The 19,908-nt window shown below is 37.1% G+C and overlaps 1 protein-coding gene across 1 annotated transcript in view; it reads right to left on the bottom strand.

Moving 5' to 3' along the window:
- LOC113231329 (GMP synthase [glutamine-hydrolyzing]) overlaps window positions 1-17,529 on the bottom strand; it is a 23,398-nt gene extending 5,869 nt beyond the window's left edge. Inside the window, exons 1-9 of the mRNA XM_026465610.1 lie at window positions 17,383-17,529; window positions 15,502-15,688; window positions 12,430-12,547; window positions 10,726-10,882; window positions 8,959-9,102; window positions 6,556-6,652; window positions 5,171-5,259; window positions 3,626-3,780; window positions 1,894-2,074 (exon numbers count right to left, since the gene is read on the bottom strand). Of these exons, the coding sequence (XP_026321395.1) occupies window positions 1,894-2,074; window positions 3,626-3,780; window positions 5,171-5,259; window positions 6,556-6,652; window positions 8,959-9,102; window positions 10,726-10,882; window positions 12,430-12,547; window positions 15,502-15,688; window positions 17,383-17,508 (1,254 nt within the window). The 5' untranslated portion in view covers window positions 17,509-17,529. The remainder of the gene's footprint in view (window positions 1-1,893; window positions 2,075-3,625; window positions 3,781-5,170; window positions 5,260-6,555; window positions 6,653-8,958; window positions 9,103-10,725; window positions 10,883-12,429; window positions 12,548-15,501; window positions 15,689-17,382) is intronic.
- Between the last annotated feature and the right edge of the window lie 2,379 nt (window positions 17,530-19,908).

Raw genomic sequence — 19,908 nt, 5'->3', positions numbered from 1 at the left:
AGAATCTCCTTACTACATATTTCTCTGTGTAAACAGTCGAGGCGGCGATTAAGTTGCTTGCGAATCTCGTGTGACATAATCGTAGGCGAGATTTTAGTTCTTGCCTGAATGTAAGTAAACATTATGATACGATAATTTTATGGCGATTATTGCTTACGATAATCGCGTACGATTTTTCGTCACGAAGCGTGCGATAAACTCTCTCCATCTAAATGGGCCTTTATGAGTCAAGTATTAAAAGTCACATTTAAATTAGTTATATTATATTAACATGCAGTTGTACTTTCATTTTTTACTAAGTTAAAAGAGACAATATTAAGGTATTTTTAAAAACGGTTGATTAAAATATAATGAGTTTCTGTATAAAACACGAGCTGTATATTTATAACACAAAGTACTATCTGCCTATTTTAACTATTCTTTTTATAAGAAAAGCCCAAAAAGTATTTAGACACATTTTTCTACGAATTTAAAATTTGCTACTTGTGCCTTTCTTCTTCCGAAGGCAGTACTAGACTATGCCACACTGTTTAAGATTATCGTTTCTGAAATGCACTGAATTGAGCTGCGTCTCGTTTCAGATCAGCAGTAAACATACCCAAAAAAAACGGATTCTCTGCCTTATACCACAACCAATGTCTCGTATAAAGATTTTGTTTCCGTGTGTAGAGCTCGTAATGACTTATGTAAAGGACGTATTCTTCAAAAGTCGTTGTACCTATTTAAAATGTTGGCCATTTAAAAATATTATTGTAGATTATGTTTGCACACCGATAACTGGGTGGACATCGCACAAGACAGGGCGTGCTGGCGCTAACTAGTTCGGAGGCCAAGATTCAATCCGGCTCCCACACCTTCGGGTCAGGGGTTCGATTCAAAACCTTACGATAACTCAGTTGTCGACCGATGTCTTTTCATTTTTATTCACAACACCCGAACCGAACGTCAAACTGTCGTATTCGAAACCGAACCGAAATGACGTCACACCCGTACGATTACTCGAACTTATCGACCGGCAAAGGCTACAAACGTTAATCAGAACAGTTATCGAATGAAAGTTACCGACTGTCCTATTGTTTACAAAGCAAGATGTAATATAGAAATCTCTAATTATTTTAAATAAAATCTGGATTTTGTTCAGTTTTATTAATTTATTTTAATGCAAGATTAATATATTCCTATCCTTTAGGCCTTTAAAGTCTTAAAAATGTATATAAAAGGATTTTCATTTTTCTATTTCACCGGTTAACTCCGTAAACGTTGTTGGATAACGATATCGTATCCGAATGCGCGTGATGACGCGTGATGCGAATGAAGCTTCATACTTGATACTTGTCTTTTAATTTTGTCGAATATTACTTATTTGACAGTAATTGTTTCGGGCGGAGATCGAGAGTAGACCCCCTGAATCGAACGCCCTTCGATTCGAGAACGATATCCAATCGAACGATTCGGTTAAAATATCGAAGAGTTTTGAATCGGGGTCCAGGTCGGACAGTGTCTAATTTAGTTAGCACTTCGGTTCAGGAAGTCTATCATGAAATACGTGATTGAGTCCGCAACGAAGTTCATAGGTACTACATGTGCCCGTTTTACACTTTCGTTTGACGATTTCGTGAATTTTCGTGACGGTGATAGTGATTGGTCGAAAGCATTGCAGTCGTATCGCGCAGACCAATGGCAGACCGAGCCAATCTCTTATATATAGAATACAATAGAAGCTAATCTCAATATTCCTCAAACAGATGCTGTTTGGCGCTGGTGCAAGAGGTTTGCGAACAGCACATACCTTCAAAGAGGTCTATGACCATTCTCGGAAATCCACAGAGGGTGGGTCATACCAGATTTTATCTGATACGTCTATACCAACCCTATAACTGACAGTCTACTCACCTCATCCTTATGAAAGTCTCTCAAAGGTTCAACAACCCTTCCGCGCTGGCGCAACGCCCTTACTAGCTCAGTGTCGTTGTGATGGGTCTTGATCGTAGCCGCGTTGGTCGAGCATAGAGACGACGCGGACTCGATCAGGTCCGGTCGGAGAGTGCCTTGGCCTAGGAGGACTTGTTCCTCGCTGTATATAAAACGTACACATATAGTATTGCAGTTCTTAGATGAAGACGCCCATGGGCTCTATTCATATTGACGTATTTTTTGTAAAGAAATTGTACATAGCATAATAAACTTTATGTCATGTAGATACGGTAGGGTATCAGAAATTCCTGATACTGCGTGAGAATTCTTCGAAAGACGCGTCACCTGTTTTTTGGCAAGTATCTAGTTTAAATGTCTAGTATTATAAAAAATAGTCATTGGTATATGTAAAGAACTTATTGAATACAGTTTTCTTGTAAAATATCGTGGTAAATTGTGTTTTTTTTTCTATCGTGAAAATTTTAAGGAACCGTGTTTTCACATCGTATAGTAATCGGTGTGTAATATACCGTAACGTAATCAAACACCTTTAACGTAAGCGTTTGGCGGCACGCGCCGTTTGCCTGTACTTTAGTGCATTACAATAAGTCGTATAGATCGGGTTTATTCATAACATCACTTAACATTTAACATAACATAATTTTAACTATTTTGGAGAACAAACTTTATAAACTTAAACAGTGTTTCCATGATCAACAATTACAATCACCACTACCCCGAGCACGGTGTATACCTTCAATTTTATTATATATTTATCCAGTGATTGATTCAACTCTTTCGCTGTTATGCGGAATTAAACAATGCCATTTGAGGCTATATAGACTCTTAAAAATTAAGTAACTTTATTATTGAGGGTGTGATATGCACCTTTAAAAAAAAGGAGGAGGTTCTCAATACTAGCCTTTATTTTTTTAATTTTGCGAACCGATTTCGATTATACTTTTTTTATTGGAAAGGCTGTAGCTATATTGAAATTAAAAGAAAATATTCCAACTCTAACGGTGGCCAATTAGGGGATGAATCCGTTTTATTGAATTTCACCCACTTCCCGTAAACCAATTTCAATAAAATTTGGCACATAAATGTAATTCCAATGAAAATATAAATGTTATGGTGAACTAAAGTAAATGGTAACCTAGAGTTAGTTTTTTTTAATAGAAAAAATATAAAATTGTAACGTCGTCGTCGTCGTATGTATATACTATACTTGGTATTGTGATTTCTTTGTAATTTTTCAGGATGAAGATAAAAACGTGATGTAAAATGTAGTAAACGCAATAATATATGTAGTTAGCATTTTAATCAATTAAATTATACCTCTTTTAGATACTCAAATATATTACTTTAATAATATACTCCCGGACACATAATTCGGAGTGTTATCATCGTAGAAAAAGTTTTCCTCCGGTTTTGCAAAATACAAAAATACAAATTTCCAACAAGGACTTATGAAAAAGACGTTTATTATACTAGTTTCAAAATTGCGTAATAATTTTTGATCAATCAAACATTGTTTAAGCTTAGAGCGCTTAATACGGAAAATGTGAGGTGGCTCGAATTATGTGTCCGCAAGTGTATATTTAAGCAAGAAGTTTATAATTTTTTCTTCAAAAACAAAAATGAGTAAAAACGAAGCATTTGAAGACGCGTATGCGAGGTTTTCATTCTAAAGCGACGATATTGTCCTTACTTGAGATTGAAGTCGTGCACGGCACGTTCTGCGACGCGGATGAAGACATCGCCGATGATCTTGCGCTTGTCCTCCGGCGCTAGTGCATGGCAGAGCAGCGGCGTGTGTCGCGCGCGGCCACCACTATCGCGGACTACCGTGCTGCCTTGCCGGAACTATTTATCACCAATTACAACATCTCATGTACTTATTGCGAGGCGGTAGCAGTAATTCAGAGGTCGATGGTTCGAATACCTGTGGCGGCATGTCCGTACATTTGTGAATATTAGACAACATCATATAAGTTTCGAAGTATTTGTGTTTATTTTTAAAAGTTATACAGTCTTGATGTTAATGTATTGAATTATCACTTAAAGTTGTTTAAGTTATAACTTAAATTTATTGAATAGTCATTTCAAGTTTAAATATGTCAAAAAATAAAAAAAATACTTTCATTATTTATTTATTACAATATTGTTAAGAATTTACAAGCTCATTTTATATATTTACTTAAAAGTTCGTTAAATAAATATTAATATAATATAATAATAAAACATGACATACGTTGCTCTGATCCAAAAAGAACTAAAGTACTTGTTGTTAAATTATTTTTTTTGTGAAATTACTCCACTAGTTTGTTATAATTATTAATACAAAGATCGAACGAAAGACGACGAAACACTTTAATAGATTTCTCATAGATAGTACTACGGCTAAAAAGTCGGTGAAAACCAAATACAAAAGATCCGACGATTGGGAGGCTCCCAGCAGCCCCATATCTTTCAACATTCGTGTTGTTTATAGGATATATATCCTTACAGACCCTTAAGGTATACAAGAAGGGCACTATAACCTGTGCATGCACAGGAACTTAAGTTCAGGTTCTGACCCCAGATCAGCCAATGTACAGGGTTGTCACAGATCGTTGTCACAGACTTCATCCGGTTGTCAAGAGGCTAGTGCCTCGGGTGCTCCCAGAGAGGCTCCCAGCAGTGGGTAGTATAAAATTTTTTTTGGATATTATCAAAAATAAATAATCCATCAATTTTTGTAATTTTTTGTGCATAGCATAATTAACTTTATGGTCAATTGTGTAACGTACAAACTAGATACGAGTCATGCGGGATTATCGCACGTACTCGAGAATGCGCGAGCATTACAAAAATTTACAGAACTCACAATAAAAACTTACAAAAATTCGCTTCCTTTATGGATTTTTAAAAAACTTAGGCATGTATTTGACAAAAAACGTACAAAAGATATTTACATACAACTAGCACAATCAGTTATAAGCTACTGCTTGCCGGTTTGGGGTAAAACTTTTTACACTTAGAAAGGGCGCAACGATCCTTGTTAAAAGTAATGAATTTTAAACCATATAGATTTCCTACAGAAACCCTTTACCTTGAAAGTAATGTCTTTACGGAATTTTTCTTAGTGTTCGATCTTTGCATTAATAATTATAACAAATTAGTGGAGTAATATCACAAAAAAGAATTAAATATTATGGTAAACATCGTAAAAATAAAAAAAGAAACGTGAACAAGTGATCACAATATTACAAACCTGATGTGCAGCATTGATGACGTGTAGACGCACGCCGAGATCGCGTAAACACCGGTCCACTTTGGCGCTCTCATTCTTACGCATGAAACCTGTAGAACATGCTATCCTTATTACTCTAACTCATAATAATAATATTTATAATCATTTCTTCACAGACCTTTATTTCCAGAGCTAACTACATGGCTTAGCTAAATAGGTAGCATAGTTAGTGTTGATGCATGACTAATGTTTTGTCGAACGGCGATAAAGACTTGATTTCCGTGACCTTATTTCAACATACCATACGAGGTTGAAAATAATACGAATCGAGCTTTCGAGCCTTCTTCGGATTTGTAAGGAGCCGTTTCCGTCGCATTCGACTGAGAAGCGACAGATCATTATGAGTGACACAGACAAAAACAGAATGTCGGGTTTTTGTAGTTACAGATTTTCTATGAATTAACTTTAAGTTGAAGTACATTACGTTTTAAGTTTCTTAATTTAAACCGTAATATGCTTAATGATCATACTTTTGATAGTTAGTTCTAAAATGTACTTATAAAATGAAAACTTTTGCTCTTATTGTTGACAAGTCCCATGTGCCTGTAATTTTACCAGCACACTTAGCGCCCACTTACACGACGTGAAAGCTTTCACGCAGCGACCGCGAGTTACGCTTTCACGTACATTAATGGCGAATCTGAATTCTATTTACCAGGCAACAAGATTTAAATTCCTCTGAGTAATACAACCGCGGGTTAGCCGCGTAGATTAAAGACAAGCCGGCCTCGCCCGCGCGTCCGGTACGCACATTTAAGTTAAAACATAAAGGCTAAATAAATAGAGCGTATTTTGCCATGACAGTTAGATGCACGCGGTCTCCACGTGGCGTGAGCGCGATCAAATTCGTGTCCAATAAATACGCTCTTACCCTTCAAAACCGGAACGCAGTAATGCTCACTTTACTGCTTAGCGGCAGTATTTCCCAGGACGAACTCTTTCACAAGGAGCTCTACTGCTACAAAAGTTCAAGGTGCGTACGTTTTTTCATATGAAATACACATTTTACTGGTATCACGTACATTACATTTTTCAAATGTATATTGTCTGTTTTACAAAAGTGATATATTTAGATTTTCGTCATTTTATTATTGATAGTGTCATTATAATAACGCATACACTCGACATAGCCCCGCACTAGGGAAACCCTGTGTCGCGGGTGCCATGGACACACACATAGACAACCACAAATTACACTCAAACTCACGAGAGAAATAAATGTAGGCCATACAAATTTTTCTCCCGGCCCGGGAATCGAACCTGGGACCTCTGCGTGGCAGTCCGGCATGGTAACCGTTCGGCCACGGAGGCAGTCAGCATTATGTATGTGATGATGATGTAAATACCGTTGTCGATGTGCAGCGCGATAAGCTGGTCATCACGCAGCGCGGTCCGCAGCAGCGCTGCACACACCGTTGAGTCTACACCACCGCTCACTAATACCTAGCACAAAGAACATCAATTAGAATTTTAAATCACAAAAATCGGGATTTCTAGTCATGGACCCCCAAGATTTCGAAGAGCCCATGGACCCTTTCTGAAAAGATGAAGAAGAAAGGCTCGCGGGCAGCGGCGTACACCTCATATAGGCAAATAATATCCCTAATAATACCCTAGTAAAAAGTAACACTCATGATACCGAATGATGCTCTAATATTCTTTGATTAATACTTAATATTGCACGCTACAACGTTGTTACAGTTAGTAGTGCACTCGGTAATGCTAACGAACAATATAGGCAACGCCAGTCGCTGCCTAACGCAGAGCACACAATCTCATGATACGGTCGTGAAAATTCAAAAGGTCACGCTCTGTACTTCTTTACTCATAACATATTGTATATAAGTTTTATATTAATGCATTTCGTTAGGTAGGCTCGCCATGGACCCCGGCGTTCATTACACGGACTCCTTAGGGGTTCATGGATCACAGGTTAAGAAACTCTGACAAAGGGAATTTTTAACTTTATGACAGAAAATAATCATTTATCATTTTTTTTATTTTATCAAGTGACGGGACGAACAAGACATGCACATGATGGTAAGCTACACGACTGTCCATAACAGTTGCAGTGCCACTCAGAGCTTTAAATCGCAAAGATCTGAGGTGCACTGCCACTGCGCCCGTCACCCAGAGACATAAGTTGACAAGTCCCGTGTGCATGTAATTTCACCAGCACCCTTACCCTTCAAAACCGGAACACAGTAATGCTGACATTAGTGCTTGGCGGCAGAAATAGGTAAGTGGCAGTACTTCTCTGGACGAACTCTTACACAAGGAGCTCTACTACTACTAAAGACCAAATAAAATAATAAAGCCAAAAGTATATTAAAAATAAGCTTATTCAACATATTATGTAGATTAGAGTTTAAAAAACTCGTTGTAGCCTACTTAATGGTTTGACATATAACCTCTCAAGTAGAGGTCGTGGGATCGAATTTATGTGCGAAATTAAATTCGTGGAGAGGAGAAACAAGTGTCGGGTATATTTTTGGTGGTGGTTTGTGACTGTAGTTGCGCTTGTGTTATTTATTTTATTCATTTTATGCGGAGGGAGGGAGGGATAATTAACTGCAAGAAACAGTATTCAACAGCGCAGCTATTTTGCACGATTTAACCTTCACTAGGTTCGCGGAGAAGCAAATTAATTTACTTCCATTTTTATTAACATGGACTTCCGCAAAGTAACGCCTGAATCAATTAATTAATTTGAAAATTACCATGAGCTTCTCGAAGGAAAACAATGTAATAAAACTTGCACGTCGAAGAACGTAAACAACCCACGGAAAACGTCCGTAAGTAAGTAACCCGTAATGGGCTAGCGTGGCGGACTATGGCCTAAACCCTCGACTAAGAGGAGACCCGTACCGAACAGTGGGACGTATTAATAAATAATAAATAATAATAAAAAATAAATAATTGACATTAAACAACATACGTTGTTCTGGTCCCTAAGTAACTAAGTAAACTAAGTCATAATTTCAATAAGAAAGAAGATATACATAATATTAACCTTAGAGCTAAGTCCAAACTCATGGTACCACGATTTCGTTTAACCAAGGTAAACAACTCTTTTATGGGGAACTGCATACGTTTTTATAATAAGATTCCTAAGTTTAACAACTACATTAAACATATTTTGATCGAGAAGTTATTAAACTGAAGACTATGTGTTAGATAAAGGTGTATGGAAAGACGACACGGTTCCAGAATCCACACAAATTCGATTCAAAGTATATTCCATAGCATTTGAGTTTATTTGAAAATAGCAATCCCTAGAGCGTCTTGCTCGTTCTTCTCAGGGAAGTCAGCGTAGTGAACGAGCAGTAGCTTAAATGTGACGTTTTCAAGAGTAAATTTATTTTACCTATGCATTGTGTTCTTTGAATTTTATTTATTATTAAAATTCAGTGATCTTTGACTTTTGACTTTGACAAAGCACTTGTGTTATGGAAATCGGAAACAATTACGGTACCACCAACACCCAGGCCCGAGACAATATAAAAAAGTTAGTTTTCCTACATTAACCCAGCTGGGGATCGAAACCAGGATCTCAAGAGATGGCGACACCATGAAGATCGTTGTGCAAGCCACTCGACCACGGAGGTCTATTTAACATAATAGTTGATTTGAATTAACATTGTTATACATAAAGTTAATAATCGCTCGACAGCCGTATCAAAAGTACAAATACTCGGTAATCCTGAACATTCTTTTGAAAATAGAACTGAGCAAAAGTTGATACTTACAAGCACTTTGTTATCGCCAACAGTGTCCTTGATGTACTGGATGCAAGCTTCGCGGCGCGAACGCAGCGTGAACGAACGTGATAGGCCCGCTATGTCGAACAGGAAGTTCGAAAGCATCTGCTTGCCTTTTGGCGTTAGGTCCACCTGAAAATATTAATGAGTGAGTTGTGCACTTGTAGGGTGGCCCATAGCTGTAATTGTATGTATTTCAGTTCAACTTCGACTTTCCACGAAAGCAGCACCTTTCACACAGTTTAAATTTATAGTATAATTAACAAGTTTGTCTTAGTGTGATGTAATTTCATTGCAAGTCAAATAATCTGTATTTCATAGGTAAGACAATTACACTTGAAATCGTTATATTGATTAAACTCTACTGCTCCTTCGTAAGGCAGATTCCCCTGATAAAAATGAGCAAGAAACTCTAGGGGTTGCTTATGAAATTTAAAAACGTGATCATTTTAATTGGTAGAAAAATATTTTGTTTTATTTTTGTTTGTTTTATAATGTATTAAATTTTTGTAGTCACGTAACACTGGCAGGTACAATAATGTAATATGGCATGTATAAGTTTAATTAATTGCCGGAAATAAATAGTTCATGTAGATTATTAGTGTTTTTCTTAATTACAAAATTTTTGTTGTCTTCCATTTTACGACGGACTATGACAATATAATAACATTTAATTTGTTTCAAATTGTTACAATTAGCGCCCAGTCACACGCGGCGACGGCCCAATTACCACAATTTCACGTACGTACTGGCTTAATGGCGAATCTGAATTCTATTTACTAGGCAAAAACATTTAAATTCCTCTGAATAATACAATCGCGCGGTCGCCGCGTCGACCAAAGACAAGCCAGTCTCGCCCACCCGCCAATTTAAGTTAAAACGTAAAAGCTAAACAAATAGTGTATTTTGCCTTGACAGTCAGATGCACGCTGTCTCCGCGCGGCGTGAGCGCGATAAAATACGTGTCAAATAAATGCGCCATTACTATTTTATTTCAATTTTATTAAGTTTGTGAAAGAGCTCGTCCAGGGAAGTACTGCCACATTACGTATTTCAAGCTCCAAGCAGTAATGGTCATATTACTGTGAAGGGTAAGGGTGCTGGTGAAATTACAGGCATATGAGACTTGTCAACTTATGTCTCAGGGTGACGGGCGCAGTGGCGGTGCCCCTAGATTTTTATGATTTAAAGCTCTGAGTAACACTGCAACTGTTATGGGCAGGCGTGTGGCTAACTACCAGGCACACGACTTGTTCGTCCCGTCACTGGGTAAATGAAATGAAAAAATGAAAAAAAAAAAAAAGTTGTTTTTTCAATATTAATTGTTTGTGGTTTTTGTGATTCTTGTTCAATAAAACCGATTTGTTTATTTAGTTAACTGGACATCATCGAAAATCTATGTATATGGTTCTTGTGTTAAAAGTATCGTATATCTAGGTTAATGATTGTTCCAAACATGAGGATGCTTCCGTTGACTCAATGTTAGACTAAAACAAAATTCTTCATTATTTAATATCGGAATCGTGTGTGCTGTCTACTTAAGGAAAAATTACTTCCTTAGTTATTTCTTTATTTATTTGGACTTAAAATTGTTTAATTTTTTTTGTTTTTGGCAATTAATTTTAAAACTACTGTTCACACTTTTTTGAAATAGTTGCTCATCTTGAGTTTTTGAAATGTAATAAACAATTATGAAATGACAAACAAACAAAAATCTCCTTTTTTTGAAGTCGGTTACAAAGTAAACAGTCAAACCTCTGGATGGAATTGCACGCCGTATAGGCGCATTTGCTCGTTGTAGATGGCGGCGATGACGTGGTTCGAGGACTGTGCACCCACGCGGAACCGTTCGCCCACCTTTTGCACACTGTCGCCGTGTGTTAGCAGCACAGGTTGCAGTTTCTCCAGTCGACTGTACAACAACAAGACAAAGGCAAAGATAAACAGAGAAAAAATACTTCAAAACTTAATCCTTTCATTGGGTAACATATAGACATTTATATTTTAATTAAGATAACAAGTATTTGCCCAGCTCTAGGCCTAGGTTAGAATTATAATTTCTTGTTTAATATTATTTCTTTTACAGTATTTGCGCTGTAGCATGGTGCGGGTGACAGATGCCTGTATGACGTTAACATCTGTCAGTACCACATGACTACAAATACTGTAATTTAACATATTTTTATTTAAATTTGTATTGAATTGAAATTCAACTATTTTTTGTGAAATTACTAGTATTATTTCAAACCAAATTTAATTAAAGTTAATAGCGACATCTCTAGCTAGGGCTGATAGCTGTAAAGTTACCTAACTGGGTGACGAAATATTTTCATATATTTCCCATAGGTGGCTAAAAAGTCGTTGAAAACCAAATACAAAGATACGACAAAACAAGCACATGGAAAAATTTGTGAGGTCCGCTAGTTCGTTCCGTGGCATAGTTGGCATAGCGTCTGGCGCGGTTTGCTAGAAGACGTAGGTTCGAAGGAATTTTTTCTAAGTGTTCGATCTTTGTATTATAATAAATAACTTTTATTTTCTTTTTCTAAAATGAAAGCGGCATTATGCTCTGCGATGAGTGTAGCCACCTACGTTTAAGCCCGTTAAAGGGATTGCAGTAGGTAGGTTAGATTTAAGAACCACTGCAAATTATTTTCCTTTGGAAAAAAAGAAAAGTTGTCCTATGGCATTTGAACGCGAATAGAATATCATTTATTTGCTTTAAATAGGGTGAGTACATTATAAATGTTTGTGGTATAAATTGATTGAACTAAAACAAGATAATATCATTATTAAGGATATATGCATTAATTTGGGATCAACCACCTTTATATATGAAAAAACCGTCAATCGAGTAGAATAACTGTTCTAGTAGCCAAGCCCGCAATTCCCTTTTAAATCGAGCCAAACGAAGGGATTTAAATCGATCCGGTATTTTGTTAAAAACTTTTCCACACATTGCATAATAGTTACTTTGGAAACTTTTCGACTTAGAGATTGTGCCAAGTATAAGTTTGTTTGGGTTTCTCAGTTTTCTATCAGTTACATCCGTCGCCTGTACAAATTTTGTTGATTTAACCTTACAAATATACCAACGTCGAGTATGTATAGACATGACAGAGGTAATATTTTAAGTGATTTAAACATGATACATCTGGTGCCAAATTACAGATATATACAATACGTAAACTTCTTGTGGTGTCGATGCTTCTTAAATATTAAAACTTAATTAAATTCTCAGTTACCACCTTGATTTAACTATCTGTGGCAGAGTTAAGATGTTCCCTCGTGGTTATGTTTGGACACGAGGGGCACACCAGTATAACATAAAAAGTGCTTCTGTTGGTGTACACAGGTAACAGCTAGATACGCTAACACACTGCGTAGATTGGCTTTATGTTAACTTATTATTAATATATTACAACTATATATAAGATAGGTTTTAATAATAGAACTCACCTGAACAGCGGGCAAGTCGTTTCAACCTCGACTTCGTACTGTCCATCTTCTCTCGCCTCCTTGCGTAGCACTGAGCCTCCAAACTCCTTATTCAACATCTGCATTCCGTAGCAAATTCCTATGGAAACAAATCAGGGTAATAAATTTTTTAACAAATTTAACATTTCACTAAAGGCGCAACGTATCGGTTACACAACAAAAACAGATGAAAATAAATTTATATCACAAATAAAAACCATCCAAAATCCGATAGAAATAAATGTGGGCCATACAAATATTTTTCACCAGCCCGTGAACCGAATCCGGGACCACTGCGTGGCATTCCAGCATGGTAGCCGTTTGGCCACTGAGGCAGTTGAGTTATAAGTAACATCATTACAATTACGCCCATCGCTAAATGTAGGCATCATGTACTTCGTGCCATCCATCACGATCGTCCCCGCTAGTCTTACTACTCATCTGCGGCCGTGACTTGGACAATGTCATATTACCACTATTACATCATTGTATATCTACCTCTGGGTCACCATTCGATTGTCACTTTACTCCATCCGTCATCACCATACCTCAAAATATTAAAATCAAATTATTACATTTATGATTTTCATTATTCAATCTCATTTGTCTCAAAAACAAAATATTACAAAACAATACCAAGAATAAACAGGAATATATATTATGAAAAGCGTTAGTGGAGGAATTAAGACTACGAATGGAGTTCGGTTGTTTTTGCCTAGTAAAGCGGGAGACAGGCGAGATTTTTTTCTTTTCATGACAGCAAGTGAAGTCTGCCCGTCTCATCCTGAGACATAAGTTGACAAGTCCCATATGCCTGTAATTTTTCTAGCACCCTGACCCTATAAAACCGGAACGCAGTATTCGGAGCATTACTGCTTGGCGGCAGAAATAGGTAAGGTGGCAGTAGTTCCCTGGACGAACTCTGTCACAAGGAACTCCACAGTACGCATGTATGTATGTTGTTCAAAATTAAATTTTATAAACCATCTGTTTTTGCCCACACAATTGCGTTGCTCTGATCCCAAAGTAAGTAGCAAAAGCACTTGAGTTATGGAAATCGAAAACAACGACGGTACCACAAACACCCAGAACCGAGACAATGTAGAAAAGTTAGTTTCCTACACTGACCCGGCCGGGGAACGAACCCGGGACCTCAGAAATGGCGACACCATGAAAGCCGGTGTGGGTCGACCACGGAGGCCGTCAAAGTCAAGGTTACCTCTATAATATTAGAAATAAACAATTATTGTAAATGATAAACATGTGTAAATGTTATTTATAAAGTGCCACCCCTATCACGAAGTTTTCCTATACCACTACAGCAAGAATTAATTTAGAAAATCTATTACTCTCAAATTAATAGGGCTCGAAATTAAAATTTGCAAAATTGCTCGCCCAAAAATCGTTGCCTAAAATTTTGTATGCAATTTTGCTGTAAATTAGATCTCTTAACTTAAGACTTTTAAACTAATTGGTGTATTGCGCTGTTAAATTGGAATTTGAATTATTAAAGGCAATTAAAACAATTACCTTGAAAGCGAATTAGTTACGATTAACCAGTGTTACGCTGTTGCGCAAAAAAATTGCTTTATACAGTATGCAAATAGAATTATTTTTGTTACCAAAAATCAAATTCCAATTCTGCAGTTTACGATTTGTAAAGGTCTTTATGTAATTTCATTAGCAGTGGGCCCGACATGTCTGCAGGAGGGTTGATCAGATTTGTTCTGGAATGGCGACCACGTAAAAGTAAACGTAGTGTGAGACGCCCAGCGGCAAGATGGACGGACGGCCTGAGAAAGGTGGCCGGCAGCGAAGCGGCTCGATGCGGTCAGCACTAGACCGGGAGAGTTGGTGTGCTCAAAGAGAGGCCTATGTCCAGCTGTGGATGCGTGAAAGCTGATGGTGAAATGTCTTTATATCTGCTTGGGATTTCTCATCACAGGGAATACTGGATCACAAGCTGGTGGTACATAGGAACCAACTACTCTAAAATAAGGGTGTTTTTTTTTTACATGAGGCTTGTAGCATTCTGAATAGAAAACGTATTTTTTTGCAAGGCCTGAAGTTTTTAACTGAATGTTAGGTTTATGCATGACATGATCACAGAATGCATTTTTTGGTATACTAAGTATATTTTGAGAGATTATTTTTTATGGCAAGGTATTTTTTGGTTACATACATATAACTTAGCTCGAATTCGTTATTTTTATTTCTTTTTCATATACGAGAGGGTTTAAGGTCATAGTTCGCGATATTAGCAAAGCTTTCCCAATAACGTGATCCCATATTTCTTTTGAGTTGAAGTCAATGTATCTCGGTTGTTCTCGTCCTTGCTATCAAATTATTCTTCGATCAGAATTTTAATGAAAACGTCATGTTAAATAATATGGCCCGTTATACTTTAACTTTAGTTTTTAATTATTTTCAAGATGTTTCTGCTTTCATTCGCTCTTGTTTGTACCCTCTTTTTGGTCACTTTCTCTGTCCAGTTATTTTACACCATTCGCCTTATACACTTCTTAATTTCATCACAAAGGTCGTCAATTATCAGATGTCCTTGTTCGTCAATATCCACGTTTAGCAGCCCTAAGTGACATGCTCTATACGTTTTACAAATTTATTTTTAAGTGATTTTGCTACCTTCGATCTAATATGTTAAGTCATACTTACACCCCATTATAATGGGAACAGTTGGTTTTTTTTGACACACAATGCTGAGTGTCTCTCAGTGCTCTCTCAATGCACACCATTCCTTCCAGGCTTATGCCTTCCTCATCCAATTCTTACCCGCCACTGCGCCAAAGTTCTGCGCATCGGTTGCCTGCCTTCACTTCTGTAGCATTTTCTAGGTCTTCATTCCGGCACCCTTTTACCCCATCTGTGATCTTCGCTACGGCATACGTTGTCTGCCAATTCCATTTTCTGCTGGCTAACACGTTGGCTATGTCGATCAGACTTGTTCTTTTTCAGATATCTATCGATACAGGATCGATCTCGGAGAAAGATACCCAACTCTCTGGATTGATTAGACTACACAAATGAAAATCTTACCTAGTACTGGCAGTCCAATCTTGAATATATCAGCGTCATACCGCGGCGCGTCTTCAGCGTACACTGAATTGGGTCCCCCCGAAACGACGATGGCTCTGTACCCAGCCTCTTTCAGATGGTACGCCGGGGTATCTAGGGGCAAGATGTCTGATTCCACACATAACTCGCGGATACGACGGTCGATAACCTGAAAAACAAATAAATGCAATAGGATTGCAAATGCCGCTAGGTTAGACTTGGACTGACGATAATTATTATTACAAAGCTCTCTTATTTTCCAAGACTGTATGACAGTTTTATCTTCTTTCACAATATATCGATAAAACTGTCGACAAGAACTACATAATTGTCTAAAATTTTACGAAAGCCGACAACACTGCAATCGTCATTGTACTAGGTCTTAAAAAACCTACTTTTGTACTGATATCAGGAATATTGATGTCAACAAATAAAAAACGACACAATACGCGGCCTTGGTTCGTCTGTGATGTTTACAGAGCCTTGAGCGCAGTCGGCAGTAAGTTTAAATTATCGAGAAAGTTTTTGGCGCGGGGAAACCCGCACATCTTAATTTTGCCGTGTGTGGCTCGACTATATTCGATAACGAATAAAACGCCTGTTATCAGTACGTATAGAAGAAATGCCCTTTGCAGTGGCCACATTCCAATAGCTTGTGACTATAAAGTTTATGAAAATGTTTGTTGCATAAATTCCACCGTACTTGACTTTAGTGACAAAATGGTATTTTAGAAGCTTAGGAGAGAAGATACATCTGTATGAGGTACATAATACGAAGCAGGTGTCATCATCATCAACCCATTTATACGACCATCTGCTGGGCACGGGTCTCCTCTCAGGCGAGAGTTTACGCCATAGTCCACTACGCTGACCCAATGCGGGTTGAGGACATCACACGTTTTCCGAGTGTTGTGAACCTTCTTTGACGTGCAGGTTTCATCACGACTAGAGATGCGTTGAGTACAAATTTTACCGAGTAACCGAGTACCGAATATTACTTGGTTTAACATTTGCCGAGCTAAGTACTCGGGCGAGTTACTCGGTTCATTACAACCGGAATGCGATGATCCTAATAATCTCATTGCTCTAGAATTAGACCGATATATCAATGAAAGTTTATCGTCGCGAGAGCAGAGTCCTTTCCAATGGTGGGCACGAGTCTTTTTAAGTGCACCTGCAAGCACTGTGTATAGCGAGCGGTTATTTTCCGAAGCGGGTAATGTGTATGAAGAAAAAAGGAAGTATTACCTGAACGCGCCGAAAGCATTGTATTCCTACATGACAACTTGCCTTTGTTAAATTTAAAATATTAATAATGTAAACTTTCTTTTTAAATTACTACATTGCTACAATTTGTTACAATTGTCTAGAATTTGTAGTAATAAATCTCTTTTGATTATTTTAAATATATTGTTAGTTTTACTTTATTATCAACTTCAACTTTTGTATCTATGGCTCCGTCGTTTTGCGCGATGATTTCGCCAACGTCAGGGTTGAAAGACATGTAGAGTGGTGGTGAGATACATTGCCGGTTATTAAAATGTCTATAGCTGTAATGCTTTATTTTAACCGAGTAACTCTTCTCATGAACCGAGTTATTCGGCCGAGTACGAGTAGTAAAAAAACGGCCGAGTACACAGAGTACCGAGTAGCAAACGAGTGCTCGGCGCATCTCTAATCAAGACGTTTTCCTTCACTGAAAAGCTTATGGTCAATTTAAAATTAAATTTCGCATATAAATTCTGAGATACTCAGAGACGTGCTATCCTGGATTCGAACCTACGGAGTCTGCTTGCGAGGCGACAAGTCAAACCATAAGGCTACCACTGCTCATACGAAGCAGGTGATAATGTGAAAGGGTACCTTTCCATACTGCGATCCTGCGTCGAGTATAGCGACTTTGTCACGCGAGTGCGGCGTGGCAGCGCCCGCGCCCGCGCCTGCGCCGTTGGTGCCACGGAACTGCCCGTCTGCGCTGGCCGTGTGCATGTCGCCTACTCGCCAGCAGCACTGTAACAAATTAACACCTTTATTATTTTTAGCGGCTACGGAGCAATGTGGATGCTTCACCTAAAAATGCTAACAATAAAGCCGAACTGAATCCAATTATACAGAATATGCAAACACCAACTTCAAAAACAGTTACAATAGATTTAATGATTCGACAATCAGAGAGGCTGACATCATTATCCACCTACTGTGGTACTTAAGTAATATAATAATAATAAATATTATTATTATTATTAATACATAATTAAATGTGTGTCAATAGCTGTATAAACAGTTAGTTATACAAAGATCCTTACTCAAAGTCATGTCTTTTAGTCCTTTTAGATTACCTACTACAACTTTATATGAAGAGTGCAAAGTACTTTCTGTAAGGCAACTATTCGTTTTGCAAAGTGTCATGAAACAGCATAAAGTCACCCCATATAACAAAGACAGCTATAATGAGAAGCGCACCCGAACTAATGTGTGTTCTTTCGTTAAATGCCGCACAGCTTGGGCAAGACGACAGCTACTGTTTATGCCTTCATACCTGTACAATAAAACTAATAAAACTCTAAACATATATCCATTACCTGCTTGTGAAGCTAAATTAAAAATTAAGAATTGGATATTAACTTTAGACTACGATGAAACCGAAGCGTTATTGCGGTAGTGGTTTCTGAAGTGTTTATTTATTTTGTTTTGCAAATTTCAATTTTATCACAACACACACACAAACACACACACGCACACACACACACACACACGCACACACGCACACACACACACACACACACACACTATATATATATATATAAACTTTACAATGTGCATGGAAATGTTAAGTTAGATAGTTTACCTACCATATTTTAATCTTTTGTTTGTACCTATTGTAATGAAATAGACTAAATTTGTCAAAATTTGAGAGAGGACACTGCCTCCAGTCACACAGGTTTGTAACCTAGCTCTGGAGTCAGGGACTTCATTATAATGTTGTACTATTTTTGTGACAATAAACATTATTATTATTATTATTATTATTATTAGTTATTTGACTGTGGTGGCAAAAACTTCAATGAAGGCAACATTTTGTAATAGACTTAGTTATTGTTATTTTAAAGCAACGTACGTGACGAACGTAATACATAGAGCTCCCATAGTACAGGGAATCCTAGTTTGGGAGCTGGGCACGACCTTGTCTTGTGGGTCTTTTGTAACAAAGTTATTATTTTCGCACTACTCTTTTTGTATTGTATAATATCAAATTTATGTATTAGGTGTATGACTTTTAAAATCTTAAAAAAGCAATAACGTCCTGAGACTGTCCTTTTCATCTTCAAGTTGGTATTAAAAATCTGAGTAGATGATTATTTGTAAAAATATCCTGTATATAGGAAATGAAACTATTTTTCCAGATTTAAATCGCGTATATTTGTTTTTTCAAACAAACCTACGTTTCAGGCCCTTTACATGTCAACCGTGACCATGGGACCTGTAAAGGGCCCGTTGGTTTGTTTGAAAAAACAAATGCACGCGATTTAAATCCGGAAAAATAGTTTGATTTTTCCTATATACAGGATATTTTTACAAAAACAGTTTTATTTCCTATGTGTAACAATCGCGAAAACCTAAGAACTCGATATATCCTGTACATAATTTCTACTTATGTGTAACGTAAAGGTGGTAGTTCTTATTTATAATGGTTACCATTAAGATTTTTATTAGTTGTATGACTGTTTTGAATAAACTGAAGGCGAAGAAATAGGAATTTAAGTTTGCTTAAATTATTACATACGTAATCTAAATAACATCTATTTCACGCGCGTGTCACTAATTTCGACAGACAAACTGTGGTAAACGAAAGCCAAAAGGGCTAAAGTTATTTGATACTTTCACCTGAGTATGCATTTTGTGGTGAATGATATTTGAAACTTTGATACTTTATAGAATTACTCTTCAAATGGTATATTATACATTACAAATTTCTTTGTTTTTTAAATAGCATACAAATATTCCAGTGGCATTTTGTACAAATAAGATTTTAGTAAGAGATTGGTATGTAAGCCATGTCATACAATCACTCTCCTCCCCACTGACCTGACAGTGAAATTGTACGTAAATAATTTTTTATGTTAGCAAGCTGCTATTTATTACAATAATTTATTAAATGGAAAACGAAACTAGTTTGTCCAACCGTTTATAATATGTACAGTATCAAATCTTGCAGCCTCAAGGTATTATTATTATATTATTTCGGTATCGACATTCCTCAGACACCTATAACGTGATGATTCTAGGCTTTTTCAGGATTTTATTCCATTAACTAAATTTCCCTAAGCCATGAACATAAGAACTATAATCGTTTCAATAACAATAGGGTCATTCCAGCGAAAATGACTC

The sequence above is a fragment of the Hyposmocoma kahamanoa genome, unplaced genomic scaffold (genome assembly GCF_003589595.1).
Source record: "Hyposmocoma kahamanoa isolate Upper Pololo Valley unplaced genomic scaffold, ASM358959v1 65, whole genome shotgun sequence".
Taxonomy (NCBI): Eukaryota; Metazoa; Arthropoda; class Insecta; order Lepidoptera; family Cosmopterigidae; genus Hyposmocoma; species Hyposmocoma kahamanoa.
The sequence above is the reverse complement of the archived record's forward strand: the minus strand, read 5'-3'. Positions and strand labels throughout refer to the sequence as shown.